The sequence below is a fragment of the Armigeres subalbatus genome, chromosome 1 (assembly GCF_024139115.2).
Source record: "Armigeres subalbatus isolate Guangzhou_Male chromosome 1, GZ_Asu_2, whole genome shotgun sequence".
Lineage (NCBI taxonomy): Eukaryota > Metazoa > Arthropoda > Insecta > Diptera > Culicidae > Armigeres > Armigeres subalbatus.
Genome location: NC_085139.1, coordinates 137346965 through 137370775, shown reverse-complemented (window position 1 = coordinate 137370775; position 23811 = coordinate 137346965). Strand labels below are relative to the sequence as shown.

Genomic DNA, 23811 nt, shown 5'->3' with positions numbered 1-23811 from the left:
TTTTGGGGCACATACCTAACGATTGGCGTCAAATCCGGGCTGTCTTCATTCCGAAGGCAGGCAAGAGAGATAAAACCAACCCCAAAGCATTCAGGCCGATAAGTTTATCCTCTGTAATGCTCAAAATTATGGAAAAGGTACTATGCGAGTACATAAATCACAAATTTATGAAAGCAATGCCTTTGTCAAAAAACCAATTCGCTTATCTACGATCTCGGCACTACATACGGTAAAATCGAAAAAACACTTAATGCAAAAGAAATTGCTCTTGTCGCATTTCTTGATATTGAGGGCGCATTCGATAACGCTTCTTATTCGTCTATAGGGTCAGCAATGTTGAGGAGAAAATTCGACCCATGCATTGTTACCTGGGTACATGCTATGCTAGCTAATCGGAAAATCTCCTCTGAGCTTAGCGGTTCATACATCACTGTTAAAGCAACAAGGGGTGTCTGCAAGGCGGAGTGCTTTCTCCTTTGTTGTGGTCACTGGTGGTGGATGAGCTTCTAGACAGCTTAGAGAGAAGAGGCTTCGAAGTGGTTGGATATGCTGATGACGTTGTCATTATTGTACGAGGCAAATTCGAAAGTGTTATCGTGGAAAGAATGCAATCTGCCCTAAATCACACTTTTTCCTGGTGTCAAAAGTATCAACTAGGCATAAATCCTACAAAAACTTCCATTATCCCTTTCACCAAACGGAGAAAGGTACAACTGAAACCCCTTTTCTTGAATCAAACACAATTAGTTTATTCAAGTGAAGTAAAATATCTAGGTGTCATACTCGACGCAAAGCTTAATTGGAACTCTCATCTCCAATCAGTTGTGCAGAAAGGTCTCAATACACTTTGGGTTTGTTCAAAACCCTTGGTAAAAGATGGGGCCTAAAACCAAGTATGATCATGTGGATATATAAAACCATTGTCCGTCCCAGGACAACTTACGCTTCCCTTGTCTGGTGGCCTAAAACTAATGAGGCTGCTGCAAGGGCTAAGCTCAACAAAATCCAACGCACCGCTTGCATAGCCATCACTGGTGCAGTTCGTAGTACACCCACTTTGGCCCTAGACGCAATGCTTTACCTGCCCCGGTTAGATCAATTCATAAAGCTGGAAGCGGAAAAAAGTGCTCTAAGGTTAAAGAGAACAAAAACACTGCTGTCGGGAGACCTTACGGGTCACCTCAGCATATTAAATGAATTTGCCATAAATCCCGCAATAGGAATTTGTAGTGACTGGATGGAAACGGTAGTCAATTATGACTTACCTTACGATGTGTTCATTCCTTCCCGCCAGGAGTGGGAAGGAGGCGGACCCAGCGTTCCAACAGGCTCTATAAATTTCTTCACAGATGGTTCGAAAATGAATAATCTGACAGGATCCGGAATCTATGGCCCTACAACAAAAATTTCTGTCCACTTAGGACAGTGGCCCACAGTATTTCAGGCGGAAATATATGCAATATTAGAATGCGTGTTATTATGCCTGAGGAGAAAGTATAGATTTGCAAAAATATGTATTTTCTCTGACAGCCAAGCGGCACTTAAGTCGCTTAATAACTACACTTGTAACTCAAAGCTAGTGTGGAATGCATTCTGGCTTTGAAAAACTTATCCATACGCAATCGAGTCTACCTATATTGGATCCCAGGACATACGGGTCTAGAGGGAAACGAGATTGCTGATGAGCTAGCCAGGAATGGATCTAATGAAAGGTTCATTGGCCCTGAGCCCTTCGGCGGGATCTCAGACTGCTCTGGAAAATGGAACTGAACAAATATATGGTCAGTCAAATCACATCAAACTGGAATGCACTTCCCATACGAGCCAATCCAAAAGGCTCGTAACGATTAACCCCAAGAAAACCCAACAACTATTAGGTCTCAACAAAAGGGATCTCAACATCTACACCGGTCTAATAACTGGACACTGCCCCTGCAGATACCATCTACAAAAGATCGGAGCAATCCAAACCTCAAATTGCCGCTTCTGTGACGAGGAGAGAGAAACATCAGAACACATCCTCTGCTATTGCAGTGCACTCACCCAACGTAGGTTCAAAGTTCTCAGCAAGCCCTTTTAGGGCCTGCTGACATATGGATCTTATCCCCAAGGACGTGGTTGGCTTCATAAAGCTAGTCTCGCCAGAATGGGGAGTCACATACTGTAACTCAGGATCTCTATTCATCAATAATAGATGGTCTTGAGTTCAGTCGATACCAAGGTATCTCAGTGACAAACATGTTACTGAGATAACTTGCGTATTTCACAGTAAAAGGGTATATCACAATAGTCCTAAAATCTGGACGCAGTGATCTTCACCCGACAAACGAGGGATAACAAAATCACATATGTCCTTTTGAATAAATACCCGAGAATTATCTTTCAGCTCACGGTGTGACAAATATGCGTACATTTTTTTCTCATTTTTCTCGTTTGTAACATGTGGCATTTATGCGTCGGACGGCAGTGTAATCTGTATGACTATTTTCAGAACAAACTCTCTCACACGTATTGTTTTGTGCAAATCCACATCGAGTGGAGTGAAATTTTTGTTTCGGCACCAACTTTTCAAAATGCCGAAACTGCTTTTGCAAAAAAGAGCTTCTCACGTCGCTGGTGGATTAATTTATGGCCATCTGGCCATCACAAAACACAATCCAGCGTTATGTAATGAAAGAAGAGAATTCACTGCTTCCATCAGTGATGTTGGATTGCGTGGGTGGGCTTAAATTAACCCACCAGCGACATGAGAAGCTTTTGTCTACAAAAGTAGTTTCACCCTTTTGGCATGTTGGAGCCGATTTGTCTAACATCTACACACATACTGCATCGAAGTACCAGATAAGAACTATGGCAAAACATGCTGGAATATGGTTTTCCGGCGAAACTGATATGGCTGATTCGTATTATGGTGGACGGATTGAAATCAAGTGTAAGGGTTGCGGATGAAATTGCGACGTCATTTGCAGCCTTAGATGGATTGAAGCAGGGTGGTGCACTGCTCTTTCAAATTTACAGTTCAATATTGCGCTCAAGGAAACGATTAGGAGAACGGGTGTGCAAAGAAGCGGTACTACCATTCGCATCATTCCTGGGCATTGCGGATGATTTCGCTATTAACGGGGTTGATCGCCGTGCGGTGGAAAAGGCTTTTGTGCTTTTCAAGTGGGAGATAGTGAGGATCGGACTCACGATCAATACCCAGCTAAATGAAGTACCCTGACCATCAACGTGACTCATTAGTTTTGGTCGTATTGAAGTGGTGCTGGGTGATAATATATTTGAAATTGTAGAAGAATTTGTATGCTTTGGTGACGTATTATTAGTGACGTATGATAATGATGTTATCCGTGAGGTGAAAATGTGTATTGTAGCTGCAAATAGGGCATATTACGGGCATATTAAGTCTCGTAATTTACGAACGAAATTTGCGCTGTATACTACTCTGATTCTTCCGGTGACTTTATATGGCCATCAAATATAGACGTCAAAGGAGGCAGAGCTTTCGTAGTATTTGAGTTTAAGGTGCTGTGGACAATACTCGGCAGTAAACTGAAGAAATGGTTTCTGGCGGCGTCGCATAAATCACGAGATTTACCAGGTGTATAAAAGGCTGGACAGCAGACTATGGTGGACTGGACACGTTGTTCGTATTTCGAAAGAGCGTCAAGCGAAGATAATATTCGGTAGAGAACACACAAGATTCCGTAGTCTCCATGGAAGGTCCCGTGCACGTCGGCATTATGGATCAGCTACAGTGAGAAAGCCGCGTGCACGATGGTTTTTTGCAGTTGAGGAGAACCTGAGGATGCTAAACGTTTAGGACGACTGGAAGCAATTGGCCCAGGATCTAGTCCAGTGGAGAAGGATACTCCATTCTGCGTGTGCTCATCGAGGGAGAGCTGTAGCCCATCAAGTGTCAAGTAAGAACAAGTTTTCATTCCACATTCCGTTGAAAATGTATCTTTTTTTTGCTTCCAACCTTGACTTGATTGGATTTTTTTCTAAGTATAATGAAATCATATTTAGGATAGGGCTTAAATTGCTACTCTACCCTACCAATTGCTTTGATTGGAACGTTGCTCACAAAGCTGAAATCTCGAAAGGCTGAATGTCTCAAAAGGCTGAAAGTATCAAAAAGCTGTAAAGTATCAAACAGCTGTAAAGTATCAGACGGCTGAAATGTATCGAAAGGCTGAAATTGGTGGGATGCAATGAATCCCAACAGTACGATGAAGTACAAGTTGAGTGGTTGAATAAAGTAAAGAATAAAAAATAAGAATAATGAATAAGGAATGTGAAAAAAGAACAAAGAATAAAACATAAAGATTGAAAAAGTGATAAAGAAGAAAAAAGGAAGAAGTAAATAGGAGGAAGAAAGAAGGAAAAAGATAATAGGAACAAGGAAGAAGAAGGAAGAAAGAAAAAGAAAGAAGGAACAAAGAAGGTAGTTGGAAAAGGAAGAAAAAATGGAAAAACGAAGAAGGAGCAAGGAATAAGGAAAAAATAAAAGCAACAAGGAAGAAAGAAGAAGAAAAAGGTAGAAGAAAGAAGAAAAAACAGGAATAAAACATGAAGAATAAAATGAAAGAACGCAGAAGGAACAAGGAAGAAGGAGGAAGAAACTAAAGAAGAAGTCAACAGAAAGAAGAAAACAGGAAGAAAGAAGGAAGATGAAACGAAAATGAAGGAACAAGGAACGAGGAAGATGAAAGAAGAAATAGAGAATAAGAACGAAGTAGATGAAAGAAGGTACAAAGATGACGAAAAAACGAACAAGAAAGAAAGAAGAATTAAGGATGAAGGAAGAAAGAAAAACTAAGAATGAAGAAAGAAAAAAAGGAAGAAGGATTAAAGCCAAAAAAGAAAGGAGAAGAAAGAAGTAAGACTGATGAAAGAAGAATAAAGACGGAAAAAGGAAGAAGAGAGAGAAGAATAAAGAATAAAAATATAGAAGTAATCTTGGCAAGAATCAAAAACCAAATGCAAGAACCATGAACAATAAATAAAGTCTGGTTTCTTTCTATGCTAGCTCCAAGTTTGTTGTGCAGTACGGACCAGAATTTTAAATAATCGAATATTTTTGGTGAAGCCCATCGGCCTTCTTTGTCATCCTTACTTCGTAACATATTCATATTCGGCTGAACATTGACAACTTCCGATCAATCATCAGTCAGTGAGTATTTATTCAGATTTCGTAAACTTATATATTACTGTAAAACTGAACAGTCAAATGATGATTTAGACAATTGTTCACATAGATCTGACCCCGACGTTAAACTGAGGGACAATTTTAGCGTCAAAAGTCAATATAATCAAGGTGAATTATGTTTTCTTTGAACACAGTGACCATTCTCAGTACCAATCAAATGAATGAATCTGTGAAGAAAAAAACTGAGTAAGTCATTCTATGTTTTGAAAAGTCATGCGACGTTTGTCAATATTCGGCCCGAAATTGCTTCGTGAAGGTGACAAGGAGTCGCAAGAAGAGTTCGGTTTATTTCTTTTCGTGCTCCCCTCCCCTCCCCTTTTACGTCAAAAGTGAATCCTTTCATTAAAGTCCGTTTCTCGCAATTTTTCAGCCTTTCGGGTTTCAGCCTTTTGTTATTCCAGCCTTATGTTAGATTTTTACTTTTACAGCCTTATGTGATTCAGCCTAATGTTCAAGTCCCGTAGAAGTACGTGATATTGTTTAAAAACATAAATATTTTGTTGTTTTCGACTGTTTTACACTTCTAATCGCATTTCACATACAATTGACAAATATTCCGTTCTATGCCACATTAGGCCTCAATAACTACAAGAAATAGTTTTGACCCGAAATCGCTCCCATTTATTTTCTTGTGCGAGAGAGAATGTTAATATTTTCTAATTTGAATTTCCATTACAATTTAAGCTTTAAAAATCGCTCATTTTTTTGGTTCATGAAGTATTCTAATCTGTTTTCTCCAGGTTGAAAATTGTAATTTTGTCATGTCAATTTCATATCAAGTCTAAACTTTCACCATTGCTTCAAAACGTAACTTATAAGGGTAAAGAGCCCCGCACAATAGATACGTTTGCGTACGTTTTGACAGTTTTCTCAAGTCGCAAATGCACCAGCTGTAAATAGTCATATAAAAATATTAACACATAAGAACACATAATAAACCTTTTTTGAAAAGTCATGAAAAAATGGATTTCAACAAGAGCCAGGGTAAAACGCCAAACCAAAGACGTTTTATAGCCCTTCATCAGTATTTCACCTACTCCATAATTAAAAGGTTACAAACCCCTATGTGCTTGCCATTAAAAAAACAGTATAAGTCCATTTAAACAGGTCTGAATTACATTTCGATAGTTTTCATGCCATATGGATGCAACTGCTGCTGGGTTCGCCGCGCTTGGGTCCAATTGGTGAAGAGCAAGGGCATATCGTCCTGCCTACATTGGGGCGCTTTGATCAGTAAAACATATTTTCGAAAAACGTTACATTTTTGAAGATGGGAGCAATTTAATATCATATTTTTTTGGCAGCGTCGCTTCATAATGTTGAGCAACCAAACACTGAAAGTTACATCAAATCTTTAACTTTTTGGACTTTTCTATTATTTCCATTATGTAATACAAAAATAGTATGATGGCCTTACAAATATTTAAAGGTACAAACTGATGTTTAACCTTAGTTTTAGTTTTCTAGAAATCAAAGGGGGCGTTTTAGCCAGAGAGGCACTTATTACCGTCTTACTTTATACGGGAATGTCTAATTATTTATGGAGGGCTAATTTTGTTGTCAAATTTCCTATCGAACTGATAGTATTGTTTTTACAATAACTATAGGAAACGTTTTTTTTTTTTCAATTAATTAAGCAAGCTTTAACAAGCAAGCAATAACATTGTTAAATTCTCCAAATTCTTGTGCATATAAGATTGCTTTGAGTGTTTCTACAAGCTATTCAACATAATATAGAAACACTAGTGTAGTGAATTTTTGTATGTCTCCATCTATCGTGTACGTACGTGAATATTGTGAATCCATTCGATGGTCTGGCATCATATGTTGTCTTTCCATGCTAGTCCCCTGAGTCCTGAATACACCATTGCCATCAGCAAGTAGTATAGTATTCTACGAGCGTATCGGCAAAGCTCGACTGGAGAAGCACACTGCGTCCTCTCTGTGACATCTTGACGGAAGCCACGTCGGTTTACAATTATCGCAGCACCGCTATCTCGTACCGGCCCAGCTGGACATTTGGTTGAACTGTCCAACACATTGCTCTCCACTGACTACACGAGCCCCGGTCAGATGGCGTAACGTCGGTATGTAATCCACGAAATCTCACCTCAAGTGTCAACCGTACGAGTCAAAACACGGTGTGACGGGAATGCCGGACCGAACCATATTATGGCCATCCATTGCCACCCGGATGAACTGCATCCATAGCTTATTGTTGCGTTCCAGCACACTGAAGAGCGCTGGTTTGAATTTGACGTGAAGTATCAGGTTTGACAGACAAAGACAGGTACAATGGCTCGGAACCCAGGGTTGTGACCAAGTTGCCATGGAAAAATGACCACTGGATGGATTCACAAAACAAAGGAATAAACAACGGCACAGCAGCAGTGAATCTTCCGGTTCAGCATATTGACGCAAAATGAAATGTTTTGAAGTTTTTCGCATGAGCGGGTATTGTGGCGGCGTAGAGTTCCAGGCCCTTGAAAAAAATTCCGACTTGATAAGACAATGCGAGATAAGTTTTGTCAGTCTCTGTCCATCCTCATCGAATGCAGTATACGAATCGATATTTTTTTTTGCAAATTTATTGACGCTTCAATCAGAGTTCAGAGTTACGACAACGCAAACCTCACCGTTGCCGCAAATGTTTGGATTTGCTATACCGTCTCATTGATATTCTTTTGCTTTGTAATTTAGCGTTCTTGTGGTTTATTTTATCTCTTTGTGTTTCGAAGTAACAACATTAGGTAGGTCCGTCATAGCTCACAGTTAGGACCCACCGAAATATTTCAATTTCCGGAGCAACATCGCTTTTTCTGCTCAAGCCGAAATATCAGCCATTATCATATTGTGATTGACCCGTAAAAAGGGTGGGACATAAATCAGTAATAATCACACATAACCCGCACCGTCAGGATTCTCATTTCTTATGTTACGACAGCCAGTAGGAAGGAAGCTGACGCGATTTAATTTAATCACTGGTATCATGCCTCACTCTTGAGTATATATTAAAATAACATTTCCAAGGAAAGATAGAGAAAAATATTTCGATTTCCATATTCCAATTACATATTTACCATTATTTGTTGAGTCATTAGGATAAACATCCTAATCTGACGAACCAACAAAAACGTTGTTTTGCGTAGAATTCTAGTTGTTCTTTCTTTAAAATTTACTTATTTTTATTGGCCGGCGTACGTATTATTTGAAATAAAGCTCTATATATCATCCAAATAACCGTAAAATTTCCATAGTTGTAAAATATGACGAATCTTCTAGCACCTCCATGATAGTTAAAAGATAGCACTGTGCCGACAGTGAAGATATCATTTGGTAGAATAATGACAATGGCATACATAAAACGTTTGAGACTGTCTGACTTGAGTGGCTTGTAATGAGCTAAGCGAACTTCAACCCTAATGAAAAGTGCTTTTCCCTTTCTTGAAATGAGGTTTGCGTCCCTCATGCGACTGTGCATATTTTTTCAATGCTCAGCACGCATACGTAATTTCAGACGAAAACTAATTTGAGATTGCAGTTACCCACTCGAGCCGAACCGCATTATGCCATTGTTTCAGAACTTAAAATTCAATATCCAAATCTCAAAGCACATAATGCGCTCCCCCAATTGCAGCATTTTCACCATTCCACGTACAGCGTACGCTACTCCACAAACTAACCCATAATAGTTTTCGAGCAAATATTGTGCCCTGGTCCAACTTTCACAGAACACCAAGAACCATAACAGTGATCTCAAATGTAATAATGTTGTCCGGGTCCGGTCCCGTTTCCATTTCCACATTAAACAACCCACTCCTGGCCTACCCAGTAAATGTCGGTACTCACTCAACCAACTTTTCCTACGAGAGCCGTTGTTCTTCCAGGTTTTCCTCGTGCTGCTGCTACGGGAGCCCTGGGGACGGAACGATATATTGAAGCGGACTGATTCAAGTCAGGTGTAGCGTAAAACACAATTACGTGTGCATTCTCTGGGAGTTGTTTGTTACCTTTCTCTGCGGACGGGGTACTGGTTTGGCGATAACGCGTCGATGTTGATGTTTTTCTCACGGTTATTTATACAATTTGTTTATTCATGGTCCATTAGTCTATTTTCGGATTTCTACTCAGTGTGTTTGATGTATCCAACGTTAAGCACTTTAGATGAATGATGGTTCCCCCATACACAAGCTACGCGACTGTCGCCGCGTCTATATAGCTGAGTCGCTGCAAGCAAGGTTCCATACCAATGGGACAGACAATCGCAGTCGCTATATCAAAACGGGGCAGACAGTCGCATGGTGAAATTAACATCGATCTGTTTAAAAAAAATCCCAACCGTGGCAAAATAGGTAAAATGGGAATTTGCTGAGACATCCAAATATGGTTCTGGGAAAATTTACCATTCTGGGGACAGTAAAGGAGTCCTCGGAAAATCTCGTCTATTTCTCAAAAATAACTATTGCTATGGCAAAGTTATATCTCAGAAGTGAGATATAAGAAGTTGTAAGTAAGAACTAAGAAATTAAAAATGAGAAGCGAGAAACGAGATGTGCGACGTGAGAAATTAAAAGATAGGAGTGAGAAGTGCAAAGTGAAAAGTGAGTTTTCTTCTTCTTCTTCAATGGCTCTACATTTCAACTGGAACTTGGCCTGCTTTGCAACTTAGTATTCTATTAGCATTTCCTCAGTTATTAATTGAAAGCTTTTCTATGCACGCCATTACATGAGTATGTATCTTGTGTGGCAAGTAAAATAGATACACTATACCCAGGGTGTCGAGAATGTTTCCCACCGAAAACACCCTAGACCGGACCGAGAATCGAACTCGCCATTTCCGGATTGGCAACCTTACGCCTTTGCTCTCAAGGCTACTGGAGACCCTAAAGTGAGTATGTAGTAGAAGCGAGATTTGTGTTATATAAGAAGCGAGATTTGCGAAGAGAGAAGTGAGAAATTTGTAGTGAGAAGTGAAAAATGAAGAATGAGGAGTGAGAAGTAAGTTGTGATTAGGGAGTAGTAAGTAGTGAGAAATGAGGACCGAGGAACAAGAAGTGAGAAACGATATGCTCTCTTTTTTCTTTTTCCTTGTTTGTTCTTCCTTCTTGTGTCTTCCTTCTCCTGTCTTATATATCTCTACTCACTTCTCACTACGCAACATCTCGCTCCTCATCTCTACTTTTCATCCCTTGCTTCTGTTTTTCTTACTACTCGCATCTTTCTTCTCATTTCGTAACTATCATATCTCACTACTTAGCACTTTTTTCTCACTTCTCATTTTTCACTGTTCACAACTCACATGTTACTGTGCAGTGCAGATACACATATCACTACTCAATACTCACTTCCGTTTTTCAGTACTCATTTCTCATTACTCTGTACTCATTTCGACAATCTCATTTCTCACTTCTCAGTTTTCACTGTTCACCATTCACTTCGAACATCTCTCTTCTCTTTTCACTTAATTAGGAAACAAATTTTAACTATTCGGCCTAACGGCATTCGGCCAAATATAAACTCGATGGTTCCTTCAATATCGTTTATTCCGTTTTAAATCATATAATTAGACAGAAGCTGTACGACTGTGGTCAGTTCAAATTCAATTATATTGGCATTCTCGATGCTGCTCGTATAGAGGAAGGGAGCAGCGTGTGTGCGATAGTGGATGGGGAAGAAACGGAATCCGAATGTTATCGCTAGGCTGCGACAAGTGTGAAAATGGTTTGAAAGGTGTTGAAGTATGCGAGGGCCATTTGAGAATATTCAATTATCGAAGCGTCCGTCTTTGTCGTACATTCTTTCTTACGAGTCAGTCTCGTTAACAGTGACTTTCATTCACTGTCCGAGCCATCCCCACAATCCGACCATTGTGCGCCGTCGCCACCGACGATTTTCGGACTAGCACAAACGTCTACTGCCTTTCCACGCATGATTATCCCATGTGCATAGGAAATCTTATTAAACATGGGACAAATATGCGTATGACGGGACGGTAGTCTAGGACCATAGTGATTTAAATATTTGCTCAGAGCCACAGGATACCACTTGGTGCAAGAACGCTGCCTACTAGAACAATATCGTGCATGCCACAATGAGCGGAACCGGATTCACGGATTTTACGGAAACGATCATATCTCAGGTGTTTGTCGGCCGTTTTGTGACATCAATATATCAATCAACTCAAGAAGAGCTCTAGTTTATTTAAAAAATATAAAAACAGTCAACATTTCACCCAAGCAAAAAATACAAGCGCTAAAAAAATAGCAATTTTGGCATGCCCCCAAATAATCGATTAACTCCGGTATCCAGCGGTCTGAACATATATTTGAAACAGTTTCCCAAAACTTGATTAATTTTCCAGTCGAACACTGTAGGAACCAAAGAAATCGGTTGATTTTTCACAGAATTATGGTCATTTGAATTTTAATAAAATTTTGCCTGTCCCGATCATTCTGTCCAACCCCTGTACAACGACTGTCGGGCGAGAACGTTACGGAGAAATTCACTCAAGCTCGACGAACGAATCGAAGATTAGAGAAAATGTGAACCTATTATGGCAACAAGTCCAAGAGGCAGTCAATACAATGGCCGCCACGTAACTTGGTACCGTACAAGGAAACGAACGGAAAGGTTGGTTTAATGTGAAATGCCAAAGAGCGACAGATGAAAAAACCAATGCCAAAGCAACATATTCGTAACGGCTACACGCAAAAATAAAGAACGATATTAAGAACTAAGTGCAGCTGAGAAAAAACTCTATCGGCGTAAGAAACGGAAGTACGATTAAAAAGTACTCTCGGAAGCCAGAAACCAGGGCCAGTCATGATCAATGACAGTGCCGGAAATCTGTTGACCGACCGAGAAGAGGTGGCTGCTAGGTGGAAGGAGATCTTCGAGTTATTGTTGAATAGGCAATCAGACAGAGAAGTCACAAACAAAATCATGATTGAGGATGATGGACAAGCAGCAACGCCATCAACGCTTGATGAAGTGAGAAAGGCTGTTCGAGAGCTAACGAACGGTAAGGCCGCTGGGAAGATCGAAAATATCCAGCAGTAAATGGAATGATTTGGGAGGATTATTGGCCTCATATGTCCTATCTAAAAGAAAGCGCACAGAGTTTTTTTTTATTGTCTTTATTAGGGAGACCGCACAGAGTCGATTGTGCTAACTATCGAGGTAAAACACTCCTCAATACCGCCTACAAGGTACGCTCTCGAATTCTGTTTGGTAGACGGCGCCCGTTTGCGGAGACTTTTGCATATATTATTCACTTACATCGAAACTATATATACGATTATATACAAAAAAAACATCAGGGCACCCGATTGAAGCGATTTGGATAGGAAGAGTGGAATCGCCAACTTCCTATTGTTAACATTTCGTGGATAAAGGGCGAGCTCTTCTCCCCATCTATTGGGTCAATCTGGGAAACGAGGGCTAGAATATTTTATTGTATGTACTAACTTTCTTCTGGAAGGAGATTCTCTATTCATCCCGTGGATTCGCATAAGTGTCTCTGCTTATGGAACCACCCCACCCATTTTTGGCCCTTCATACAGGAGTTTGATGAAATACAAACAATAATATAATCATGATCAAATCGTTTGTCAGATATGGCCAGTGCTATCGGCAGGTGCCTTGCTACAATAGATGGTAGTATCATCATCATCATCATCATCATCATATGTCCTATCTAAAAGAAAGCGCACAGAGTCTTTTTTTATTGTCTTTATTAGGGAGACCGCACAGAGTCGATTGTGCTAACTATCGAGGTAAAACACTCCTCAATACCGCCTACAAGGTACGCTCTCGAATTCTGTTTGGTAGACGGCGCCCGTTTGCGGAGACTTTTGTCGGCGAATATCAAAGCGTTTCCTAGAAGGGCGATCAATAATGGACCAGCTGTTTACTCTGCGAAAAATTATTTATAAATTCAGAGAATACAAGTTGCGGACTCATCAACCGAACGAACGGTGGCAGATGAAGTCTCGCAGCTTACAGACACATCGTTGATTCGTCCAGTGAGCTCTATGTTTTTGTTCTGAATAGAACAAGCGTTCCAATTAAGGATCCTGATGAATCCTTCAGGGCCCATATTTAACCAGAAAGCTACTACTGAGGTGGTATCGTCGATATGCTGTTCCTTTGTAGTAGCTTCGCAACCGGCGGAACGAACTCAGGGTGAGCTCCATGTAGCTCCATGCTCCGCCAAGTAGAGGTTTTCAGACTGCTGGTCAGTAGGAGCATCATGTCATGTCCCACATTTCCCCAAGCGGGCGGAAGAGAATTCCGCAACGGCGCAGAAACGGAGACTGTTGCGAGGCATTGCTGCCCAGATGAGACCGGGAGACTGCTTGTCTTCTGCTGTTTTGGATGGAGTGGCGGAAGGTTCGGCACGGTGTAACGCAGCGGCGGAAATTGCTTGTCGTTCAACGGCAAAGGCGAGTTTCGTCGATTCTAGCTTGAAGGTGTCTTGTGGTAGGACGCGCGGCTTCAAAGCAAGACCATGTTAAGGGTGACTGGGTTCGATTCCCGGTGCAGTTCTAGGCAATTTTCGGATTAGAAATTATCTCGACTTCCCTGGGCATAAAAGTATCATCGTGTTAGCCTCATGATATATGAATGCGAAAATGGTAACTTGGCTTAGAAACCTCGCAGTTAATGACTGTGGAAGTGCTTAAGTGAATACTAAACTGCGAGGTGGCTCTGTCCAAGTGTGGGGATGTAATGCCAGTAAGAAGAAGAAGAGTGTCTTGTGGATGCTGATAAACCTCACACGTTTAGGACATGCTCGATCGCTGCCTTCGCGATTCACACCGCAATTGACGTACTTGGCTTCGGCATCTTCCTTCATCCTTTGACACGATAATTTTTGGAGCGCTCTAGCGCACTTGTCACAGTGGTCCTTCATGTGGCCGTTTCTTGTTGCATGACCAAACTCGAAAGAGTTCCCACATTACGTAGCGTCACGTCTTTTTGGGCGGTATCTCTTCCGCTCCACAATTATGAGGGAGTGTGCCCCTACATTCGAAACACCCGACATTGTAACGGGGCCCTTCTCCAAATACGTCAGATACAGCACATCCCCGTGGTTGTTTCCATCGGATCGTGGGGTGGGGAACACCAGCGTGAACAGAAAATAGTTTGGTTTCTTGGAAAACTCTGAGCGCAGTAAGACGACATCCAAGTTGTAAATTTCAACGTAAGACACCGGGATCTTTTAGAACCATTAGTTGTCAAACTTTGAATGTGGAATTGCTGTTGTGACCCAGACATGAACCATTGAGGCCACCGGGTGTTGCACTGAAAGATGTGTGTTGTGGCACACACATGGTCCATTTTTGTCAACAGATGGTTCTTTGGAAGATGTAGAACGTATATTTTCCATTCACATTATTTCATATCATCCTTCAGAGCCACGCGGTGATTGGGTGAAACGTATTGGAGTTGCAACGTAGAAGCATCGCAGCAACCATTGCTCGAATGTCAGTTAATGTTTAATTAGCCTTCATAAATTACTTCCTATTAAACCACAGCTGAAGACAGACGTGTTTTCATTATACCGGTACGATCAACTTCCCTTGGGGTGCCAATAGGTTATGGGCCCAGCATTCAAATCAAGACCGGTGAAGTTTGAAGATATTTTTTTACTGAAAAATCGAACAAGCTGCTGAAAAATTGAGAAGTCGTTTGCGAAGCTCAACGGCACTAATTACGACAACTCTCTACAACAAACACTATTTATAAGAATCATGTAAATGTATTTAAAAATGACTTCAGCTCCGTAAGGATTTTGAAATGAAATGATGAAATTTTCGAATTGACATTTTTTTACGGATGTTTCGGATCTCCTGGTGTAGTAACAATGCATGATCAGTGTGTGGTCAAAACATCAATACCATACTCAGAGTTCGGTAACAATAGGATTTAAAAAATCCCGCGCTCCTGTATATTGGAAGTGGAAACCAGAAGAGTTCAAAGCAACAGTGTTGTACAACAACACTACACACCATGCAACTTGGTTGTACCCCGCTCTGAGCAAAATCAAACGGTTTTGATTTCATCCGACGAAATTTACAACTTTAACAGTCGTACAACTTGCCCACATCTTATTGGCATTACACCCCCACACTGGGATAGAACCGCCTCACAGCTTATTGTTCATTCAGCACTTCCACAGTTATTAACTGCGAGGTTTCTAAGCCTAGTTACCATTTTTGCATTTGTATATCATGAGGCTAACACGATGATACTTTTATGCCCAGGGAAGTCGAGACAATTTCCAATCCGAAAATTGCCTAGTTCGGCACCGGGAATCGAACCCAGTCACCCTCAGCATGGTCTTGCTTTGTAGCCGCGCGTCTTACCACTAAGGAGGGCCCAGTTAAAATAACACATAATCCAAATAATTCATCAACTGCAATACTGTCCCCAAAACCATTCAGACATAGCGAAAGCGTCTTCGTAAAATATCGAAAGTTTCACATGAAAAATAGAAAAACCGGATGAAAATACTTAGAACGGAAAATCTCCATTTTGTAGCTTTCGATACATGCAACCAGCTTTTTCCTCCCGAAGATGAATGAATTCCATTTTTTCTTCTCCCAAACCAACCGCTGCTGCCGGGATGCAGGTGCCGTTTATCGTCCTTCTTGCAAGTTGACGTCTACCCACCAGCATGGGATTCCACCCAGAAAGTGGCACTTTTTTACTGTGAATTAACCAAATGTGTACACAAGAGCGTAAACCTCGCAGGAAGGTCCTGGCACTATATGTCATCAGATGGCTGCTGCACACACACAAGTCTCCAGAAAACCGTGAGAAATTCAATTTAAACTTTAGGGCTGCAACTGGTGGAGGCCTTGATTCCTTCATTCTCCGCACCGAAAGGAGCACAGTGTCGTGCCGTGCCGTGAGCTGAATGCTCTGCTGCCAAGCTCGTTTGCACTGCTTTTGTACGCAATTACCGAGTGAATTGGACTTGACTTTGAAATATGCAGGCGAGAATTGATGTGCCATGTGCGGCAGCACAGTAGTGCATGGCGGATTTGCATGATGACGATCATTAGTTGCGCTGAATCACTTTGAATGTTGTGAAATATAAATTAGGTCCTCCTGTGTCGTCGTGCCTTTGAAGTTTTGTTGAAAGTAATTCAATAACATTGAATTGACAGAAATATGCGCGGATATGGCCTTTTCTGTTTCTCCAAGAATCTACGCTGCACGAGTGCCCTCCAAGTCAGTGTGCTTCAAAGCACATTCCTGATTGGATATCTACCAAGAAATGTTTTTATTTTTATAGTCGCTTAGTCGAAAAGAAAATTGAAATAACAGGCTTGAAACTCACTTATTTGACATTTACTTCAAGCTTTATTGAATTTGAATAGACGCCACTACTTGCTACACCATTACGACTCGATTACTTTTGTTCTTATTCAGATAACCAACGGATGATTGAACATTCATCTTCAATACATACAAGTTATGGTGAGCTCAATTGTTAGGTCACACTGGTGCTTGCAACAGCGTCAGAACGCAATCATACATTAAAGGAAGGGGGATATGATGGACTCATTTGCCAACTGCAAGGCGAATATGATACATCTGCACTTGGCAGTTATTAGTATTCAAGGTAAATGTTTCATGGTAGATGTTCGTTTTGGTTAACGGAAAACCACGTTGTCGGGAAAGTAATTAATATTTTAGCAAAATAGAGCAAACAAAGAGCAAAAACAAAATATTTCTAAACTATGTTGAAATTGGTCAGATCGATCAAGCTTTGAAGTACTATGAAAAAAAGATCAATATATCTGGTTCGCATTTCCCATACCAAATACCTAGAGCAATAAATGGTCGGGAATCTGACAAACCGCACCAAGTGGCTTTTTTACTGACTTGTAATATTTTGTTCGTACAAGAAAAACGGAAATTATTTCCCATCAATTCCTACAAACATTTGTTGAAATTCGTCTATTATCGTTTCAAAGCTTCGCAGTCACATACGACATTATTTCTCATAGTATAAAGTAAAACGCAGGCTTCCTCATGCAAGTCCAACAGCACCAAGTTTACCAATCTCTAGTATGTGGCTGTTTTATATCTCAATTCCCTGTGGAAGGGATGTTTTTTTGTCAGATGCTCAACCCAAACATCACGGCAACATGGATTCCAAACATCCGGTGTAAGACCGTTGCCACTGGTTCGCACTGTAGTTCAGTCAAAAACCGTCCACTATCTGCAATATTCGGTACAGACTATACTTCTCGTATCGTTTCGTTACAATCAACATCAGTTTATTATTCCTTTGTTACACAAAATTTATCCAAATTGCAGTACTTCTGCCATGGTTGGGCATTGGTTCGCTGTGTACTTCGGAGCACACACAATACGCAGTGATTCTGAATGGGTGCGGAAAAAAGTGATCCACCATAGGGTTACCACAATTGACCTTGTACTGTGAATATTTGAGAATGTCCGAGCATTTGGGTGATTCTCACCGACACTACAGCCCTCTGTCTGTTTCCCTAGCAGCACAATTCGGGTTGAATTGGTTGCAGGAACTCATATAAGACTTGATTTGGTCTTAAATGAGTAACAGGAACTGCTCTACAACAATAACAACACTTCTGTTGTTATTCGACTTTATTTACCATCTCGACAAGTTTTTCTAGGTTATCAATGTAGGGAACGATTTCTAGACTTGGAACCAATTTAACAAATGTAAGTAATCCGTGATCTGTGGTAAAAACTTGAAAATTAGACGTAAAAATTGAAGGCATGTCATAATCAACGGTACATTTCGTTTTTTTAGGATGCAGCTGAATACTCAACATTATAATAAATTAATAATAATAACATAATTATAATTTTTCTATAGAAAAACTAAGCTCATAATTTCTATAGTCTATCATTTAGAGTAATAGTGATTTATTAAAACAGTATGATAGCAATCATTGTCATGAATTAGAGAAATTGCTTGGGAATTCATAGCTTTATAATTTTTATTTCATTTTCTGTATGTCCGGACTTCGAAGCAAGTTTTTAGAATTGCTTCGATTTCCGGACATGCTGAAATGACGTTAAATGACTGTTATCAATTAAGCTAATTGAATTGAAAAGATTCATAATGAACAAGCATAGTTTTAATTTTATTAGATTTGAGTTGCCACACCTCAAAAGCAACATGGCTTACTCTCAGCTTATCGATACATACTTATACACATATTGCTAGGGGTATCCGTTTTTTAATTACTTCACACAAGTAGCAAAACTTGCTTTCGGTTTCTAGTGGAAGGTTGGCTTCAAAAGTATTTTTTTTAATCATTCACATATTTGTAAAAAAAATAAGTTCGTAAAACTAGCTTTTTTTAAATAATTGCATCAATTCTACAGACACGTTGTGAACGGCACAAGTCAAATAAAAAAAAAACTCAACATTTCTCGGACGCGCCAGGTTTATCAATTCACATGAATTAATTATTTCAATCGTTTCCCAGCTCCCCCTTATCATAACGACATGATTCATTAGAAAATAATTTTGGTCATCTAATCCTTTTTATGATCTATTGCAACTTATCCACGTTGAGTTTGAGAGACTCATTGTCTAGTTTTGAAAATTCACCCACAGGTCAAATGTCCAAAAAGGGTTCTACCTCAAGGGGAGGGGCGGTGTGAAATTATTAGATTCCCAATGTTGTATACATATTGCAGTTGAATGCTCCTGCTCGGTTTCAATTACTGTTTTTGGGCAGTCCTGGTTAATCGCGGTTCAAAAACTTCGGATGGTACACACAACTGGGGGATGCCAGATTTCCATACAAATCTGTATAAAAACCTTACATTACGGATTTATATTAATCGAGAAATATGAATGCTTTATGCTCGTATTTGAATCAATTGGTTATTTGAGGATTCATATAGCCAAACTTGAAGTGTCCGGGAATTCGAAGCAAAATTGTCTGGTATTTGAAGCATACTTCATACTGTATTAATCCGGATTTCGAAGCAAGCGATGTTCAATGTTTTCGATTATATTGGCTATTTCGTGCGTACAAAATATCATTTTCAGTACACTACAGCAAATTTGATAAGCTAATCTTGAAAGGGGTGTTATCACTCAGTGTCAAGTACTTAATTCCAATTGAAATATTGAACTACAAAATCAGCAGTGCTTAAGTGTCCGGACTTCGAGTAAAAACGGTACTAACAGATGGAAACGCATGGTGCATCAACATCTTAAAAATGTATTTCTTGTTTGAAGTTAATCGATTCTATCAAACAATTACAAAGTTTAATTCAATCATTTATTGTAATTAACAAACTAACGGATTAACGATTTAGCGAGTTTGCGAATTGATGAATCACCGATTTAAATAATTACCGAACTAACCAAGCATTTTTTTGCCAACAGCATCTACTACCGTGCGGGACCGAGATCCGTACAGCACCGATGTCCGTCCACCTCATGAGATATCAATAAATAAAAGGGGGATAAAGATAATTCATGTAGAAATAATTAACCTTAACCTGTTCAGATTCTTGGCAGTAAGCTTTTAAGGCATAGAATAGGAAAGAAGGCTATGAAATTAAAACAACAAAAATTAAAAACAAATCTCCACCCACCAAACGCGGAGTTTGGGCCGCCACAAGGGGCAACTAACTCGAAACTTTCTACAGTATTCAGAAATACTAACAAATAGGGTAACCGTACCCTTAGTGGAGGTAGCACCAATAGTGGAGGTAGTGGGGTTTTAACGAAATTTATCATATTTATACACTTTATGGTGGTTTCAGTTGATGCGTCGTGCTTTAAATATCCTGTTAAATGCAACTTATCCTAATATTTTGCTTGGAAAACTATTGAAAACAATGATTTTCCTTAACAAAATTGACTCCCTTGCACCTATAGTGGTGCAACTGTACCAATAGTGGCGAGTCTCATAAGAAACCAATGGATAGCACCACTATGGGAACCAAAATTAATTTTTACCTCCACTAAAGGAACAGTGTACCCATAGTGGTGCAAGCAATATTTGGTAATTGTTGATGTTAAATGACATCTATCTCATTTTTGTTAGCAAATTTATTAGTTTTTCTATTGACTAAGATATAAAAGCTGTAAATTTTTCATAATTTTCAATTTTTAAAAAATATATTCTTTTGTGGATCTACTAATACCTCCACTATTGGTACCTTTACCCTACTAGTGAAAAACTACGTCATATCAATGGTAAATTGATCGAAGAGCCCTGGTTGCGAAAACATGAAAACGACGCCACCCAGTGAATACAGTCCACCCCGTTTTATGCAACACATAATTTCAGCCTCTTTTGAATTTCTAAAAATCCCTGAACAACAATTTCTATTACCAATACTTTTGGAACAATCTTTGGGGCTCCTGTTTTGGTTTTATGGCATTAGAAATATAAAATGCGGTTTGAAAGTTTTCTAGAATCTGTAGGAGGTAGAAAACAGGTGTTTTCAAAACGGGGGAGCACTGTGTTTCGTTAACTAACCAGCAAACGCCATAACAACTGAACTAGCAACCGTATTGTTGTTTGACGAAAATCATGGATACTAGAAATACCACCGAATACTATTGCGGGACAATGAGTAATATTTTCCCAAAGTTTAGAGTTGGTTGCCCCTTGTGCCGCCATTTTGTTTTCGGGTAGAGCATAATTGCATCAAAAGTAACTGAGTTTTAATTGCTAATTGCGAATCATTACATAAGATAAGCGGAATACAAATCGAAGGGATCGCTTCTCAAGGTGCGTATCGAACTATTTACAGTGGTAGCTTAGTCAATCAGACTGCTTCTATCTAAATATTTAGTTAAAAAATAGCTGTACGGATTTTGATCCTTTGATTCGAAATCCGTCCACGGTGGACGGATTTCGAGTCAGGAGTAGTTGATTTAATTCATTATTTTATCATGTTTTTCGTAGTTTTTAATGAGTAAATGTGAAACATTTCAAAAGTAGAAGCCTTCATGCTCCTGTGTCGATGACAAACGTTTTATCTACCTTCGATTCCTATTTTCTAATGACTTTTCCATATACTAAGGTGCTTAAGCGTACGGATTTCGATGCCCCACGGTACATATTAGAGGACGAAACCAGCACTGGTGAAAAAAAACACAATAAACACCAGAATACAAACAATGCGAAAGTAAATATGTCCACCGATTTTCAATAAGGTCGATTCGCCGAACCTGAGCTCGAATGCCCGTCAGTTGAGTGCACTTTTCGGCTCTGCAGAGCAAGTGCCAGGTTGATGCCTGTTACAAAGTTCGGAACATCTCCGGTGTCCATGAACTGATCAAAGATTCAGGATAAGGGGAGAAAACTAAAATAGTTTCTATGTCCGTTGGTTCTGGTTTTATCAAAATCTGAATGCTTCAAGTAAAGTTATGCTGATGTCCATGAAGCTTAATAACAGTTATTCGCTGAAAGTTTTCTAAGAAAATAACAAATTCTGAAATTGTGGAGTACAGTAAATTTTACACTCATACATATTTCACAGACCGGAGAGGCATTCGAGTTTGTGGAAATCCACGAAAAATAACATTGGCAATAGTTACACTTCTGTGAAACCACCTAATACATACGCGCATGATGACAACCCTATTTTTCTAACAGCAGGAGACATGAGTGAGTGCACCTACCTGCAGCAATTATGTGAAACACGCAGGGCTGCCTCTGCTTTCCGATCCGGTTGGTTGCCACGCAGAGCAGCGTACCGTAGTCTAATTCAGTCATCGGGGTATACGATACTACCGACGAGGTTCCTTTACACCGGCACACCGACCGCACAAATGTCCAGTGGGCATTCCGGGAATAGAATGCATGTGGCGCAGCACCACGAACGATATCCGAGCAATGGGTGTTGGGCGATAAAAAAGTATGAAACAGAAAAGAGAGAGAAAAAAACTGTGACCTCAGTATGACCATTTGGACATTCGTTAGTACGGTTACAAAGCAATGGGATCTTGGGATTGGTTGCAGTTTTGGCTTCGCAATCGCAGTTAGCAATGGATGGTTTAATTATCCTTGAAGAAATAAAGATAGAAAATAAAAAGTTACTTTTTTATTGCATTTCACTTTGAACTAGTTGCACGTAGGTAAATCATTATCATTTTTACGATCTTGATTGATGTTGAATTAAATAATTTAAATAATTGAATACTGAAAGGAAAAGTTTCGTATTTACACAATTATGTATGCTATTCGGCTAAATCCAAAACTGTGCCACCCCAACAGAAAGAGTGAATCCATCCGGACATCCGTGGTGTACGGCCCGGGCAGACTTTTTAATTACCTAGTCGGGAAATATGGCTCGCCTGCACGTCGATGCTCTCGGCTGAGTTGTTGAATGTCCATTTGAACTCGACATCTGGAGGATTGGCGTCAACGATGCACTTGATCTCGGCGTTTTCCTGCTTGGCGACACCGTACACCCGCTGCTGATTGGGGGCGCACGTCGGTGCATCTGGAACATGGAAGTAAAGTTTATGAGTAAAATAATGAAAAACAGAGGGCTTTCGAGATAGAAACAAGTATTGTCTAAAAACGGAATCTTTAGTTAAAGGACACTTTTGTAGGATATCAGAATTCAGAAATACTTTTTTTATGTCGTGTTCTTATGGCTTAATTCTCAGAGTTGGTCAGTTAAAACGGATATTATATTTTTCACGTGATGCTATAACACATCATTCATTCTTTTATTGTTACTGGGTGAGATAATTTCAAAGCTGCATCCTGGCAAGTTCAACTTCTGAATGATCAATCCTTGCCAACCATTTCTTTAAGTTTCTTCAAAATTCTTCATATCCAATTTCAAAAGTTTCCTTATGAACCGTCGATAGCGATAGATGTCGTTTCATAAAGAATTTTAAATTACTCAAAAATTGCAAAGGATCTTTTCCAAAATATCGATACCGTTAAAACAGGTTGATTTTTCACCGTTATACTTTATCGATATGTCAGAATTTTTGATAAGAACTTTAATTTAAGGGTTCTTCAGAGGAACATCGAGAGTTATCTTTTATGCAGATTTTTATTTATTTATTTATTTATTTGCTTAATCGTTTATCGAACCTGGAAGAAAGAATACTGTAGAACCTTTGCTCAGAGATCTTAATCATTAGACCACAATGTAGTTTTGATTGGTAATAGCTAAATTGGATTAACATTCTATCCCGTATAATTTTCATTCAAATATAATCAATATGTTGGGGAATTATTTTCCTTACCCCAAAACAACAATTACCGGAAATGTCCTTGTGAAATAGTCCTTCATGACGACAAGGCTTTCCCTTTATAATCAAACAGCTAATGTCGTTTTATTCAATAAATTTTTATCTCAAAAATATAAACAAGATAACGGAGATGAAAAAACGCCGATGATTCGATAAACAAAAAGGGATAAAGATGTAGTGGTGATCATTTATGAAATTATTTGTCAAAATATATCATTGCGTTGATATCGTACTTTACGAGAATTTAGCTAACGATTCATTGAAATTTATATCATTATTAGGAATAAATTAGTGTGAAAAAATATCGACAAAATTATTAAAATTTATATAAATGACT

General features: G+C 39.5%; 1 protein-coding gene across 1 annotated transcript in view; it reads right to left on the bottom strand.

The window, feature by feature from the left end:
• Window positions 1–23811, bottom strand: part of LOC134206672 (hemicentin-2) — an 821032-nt gene that overhangs the window by 10984 nt on the left and 786237 nt on the right. Inside the window, exons 10-11 of the mRNA XM_062682403.1 lie at window positions 22535–22705; window positions 21882–22004 (exon numbers count right to left, since the gene is read on the bottom strand). Coding sequence (XP_062538387.1) covers window positions 21882–22004; window positions 22535–22705 — 294 coding nt within the window. The remainder of the gene's footprint in view (window positions 1–21881; window positions 22005–22534; window positions 22706–23811) is intronic.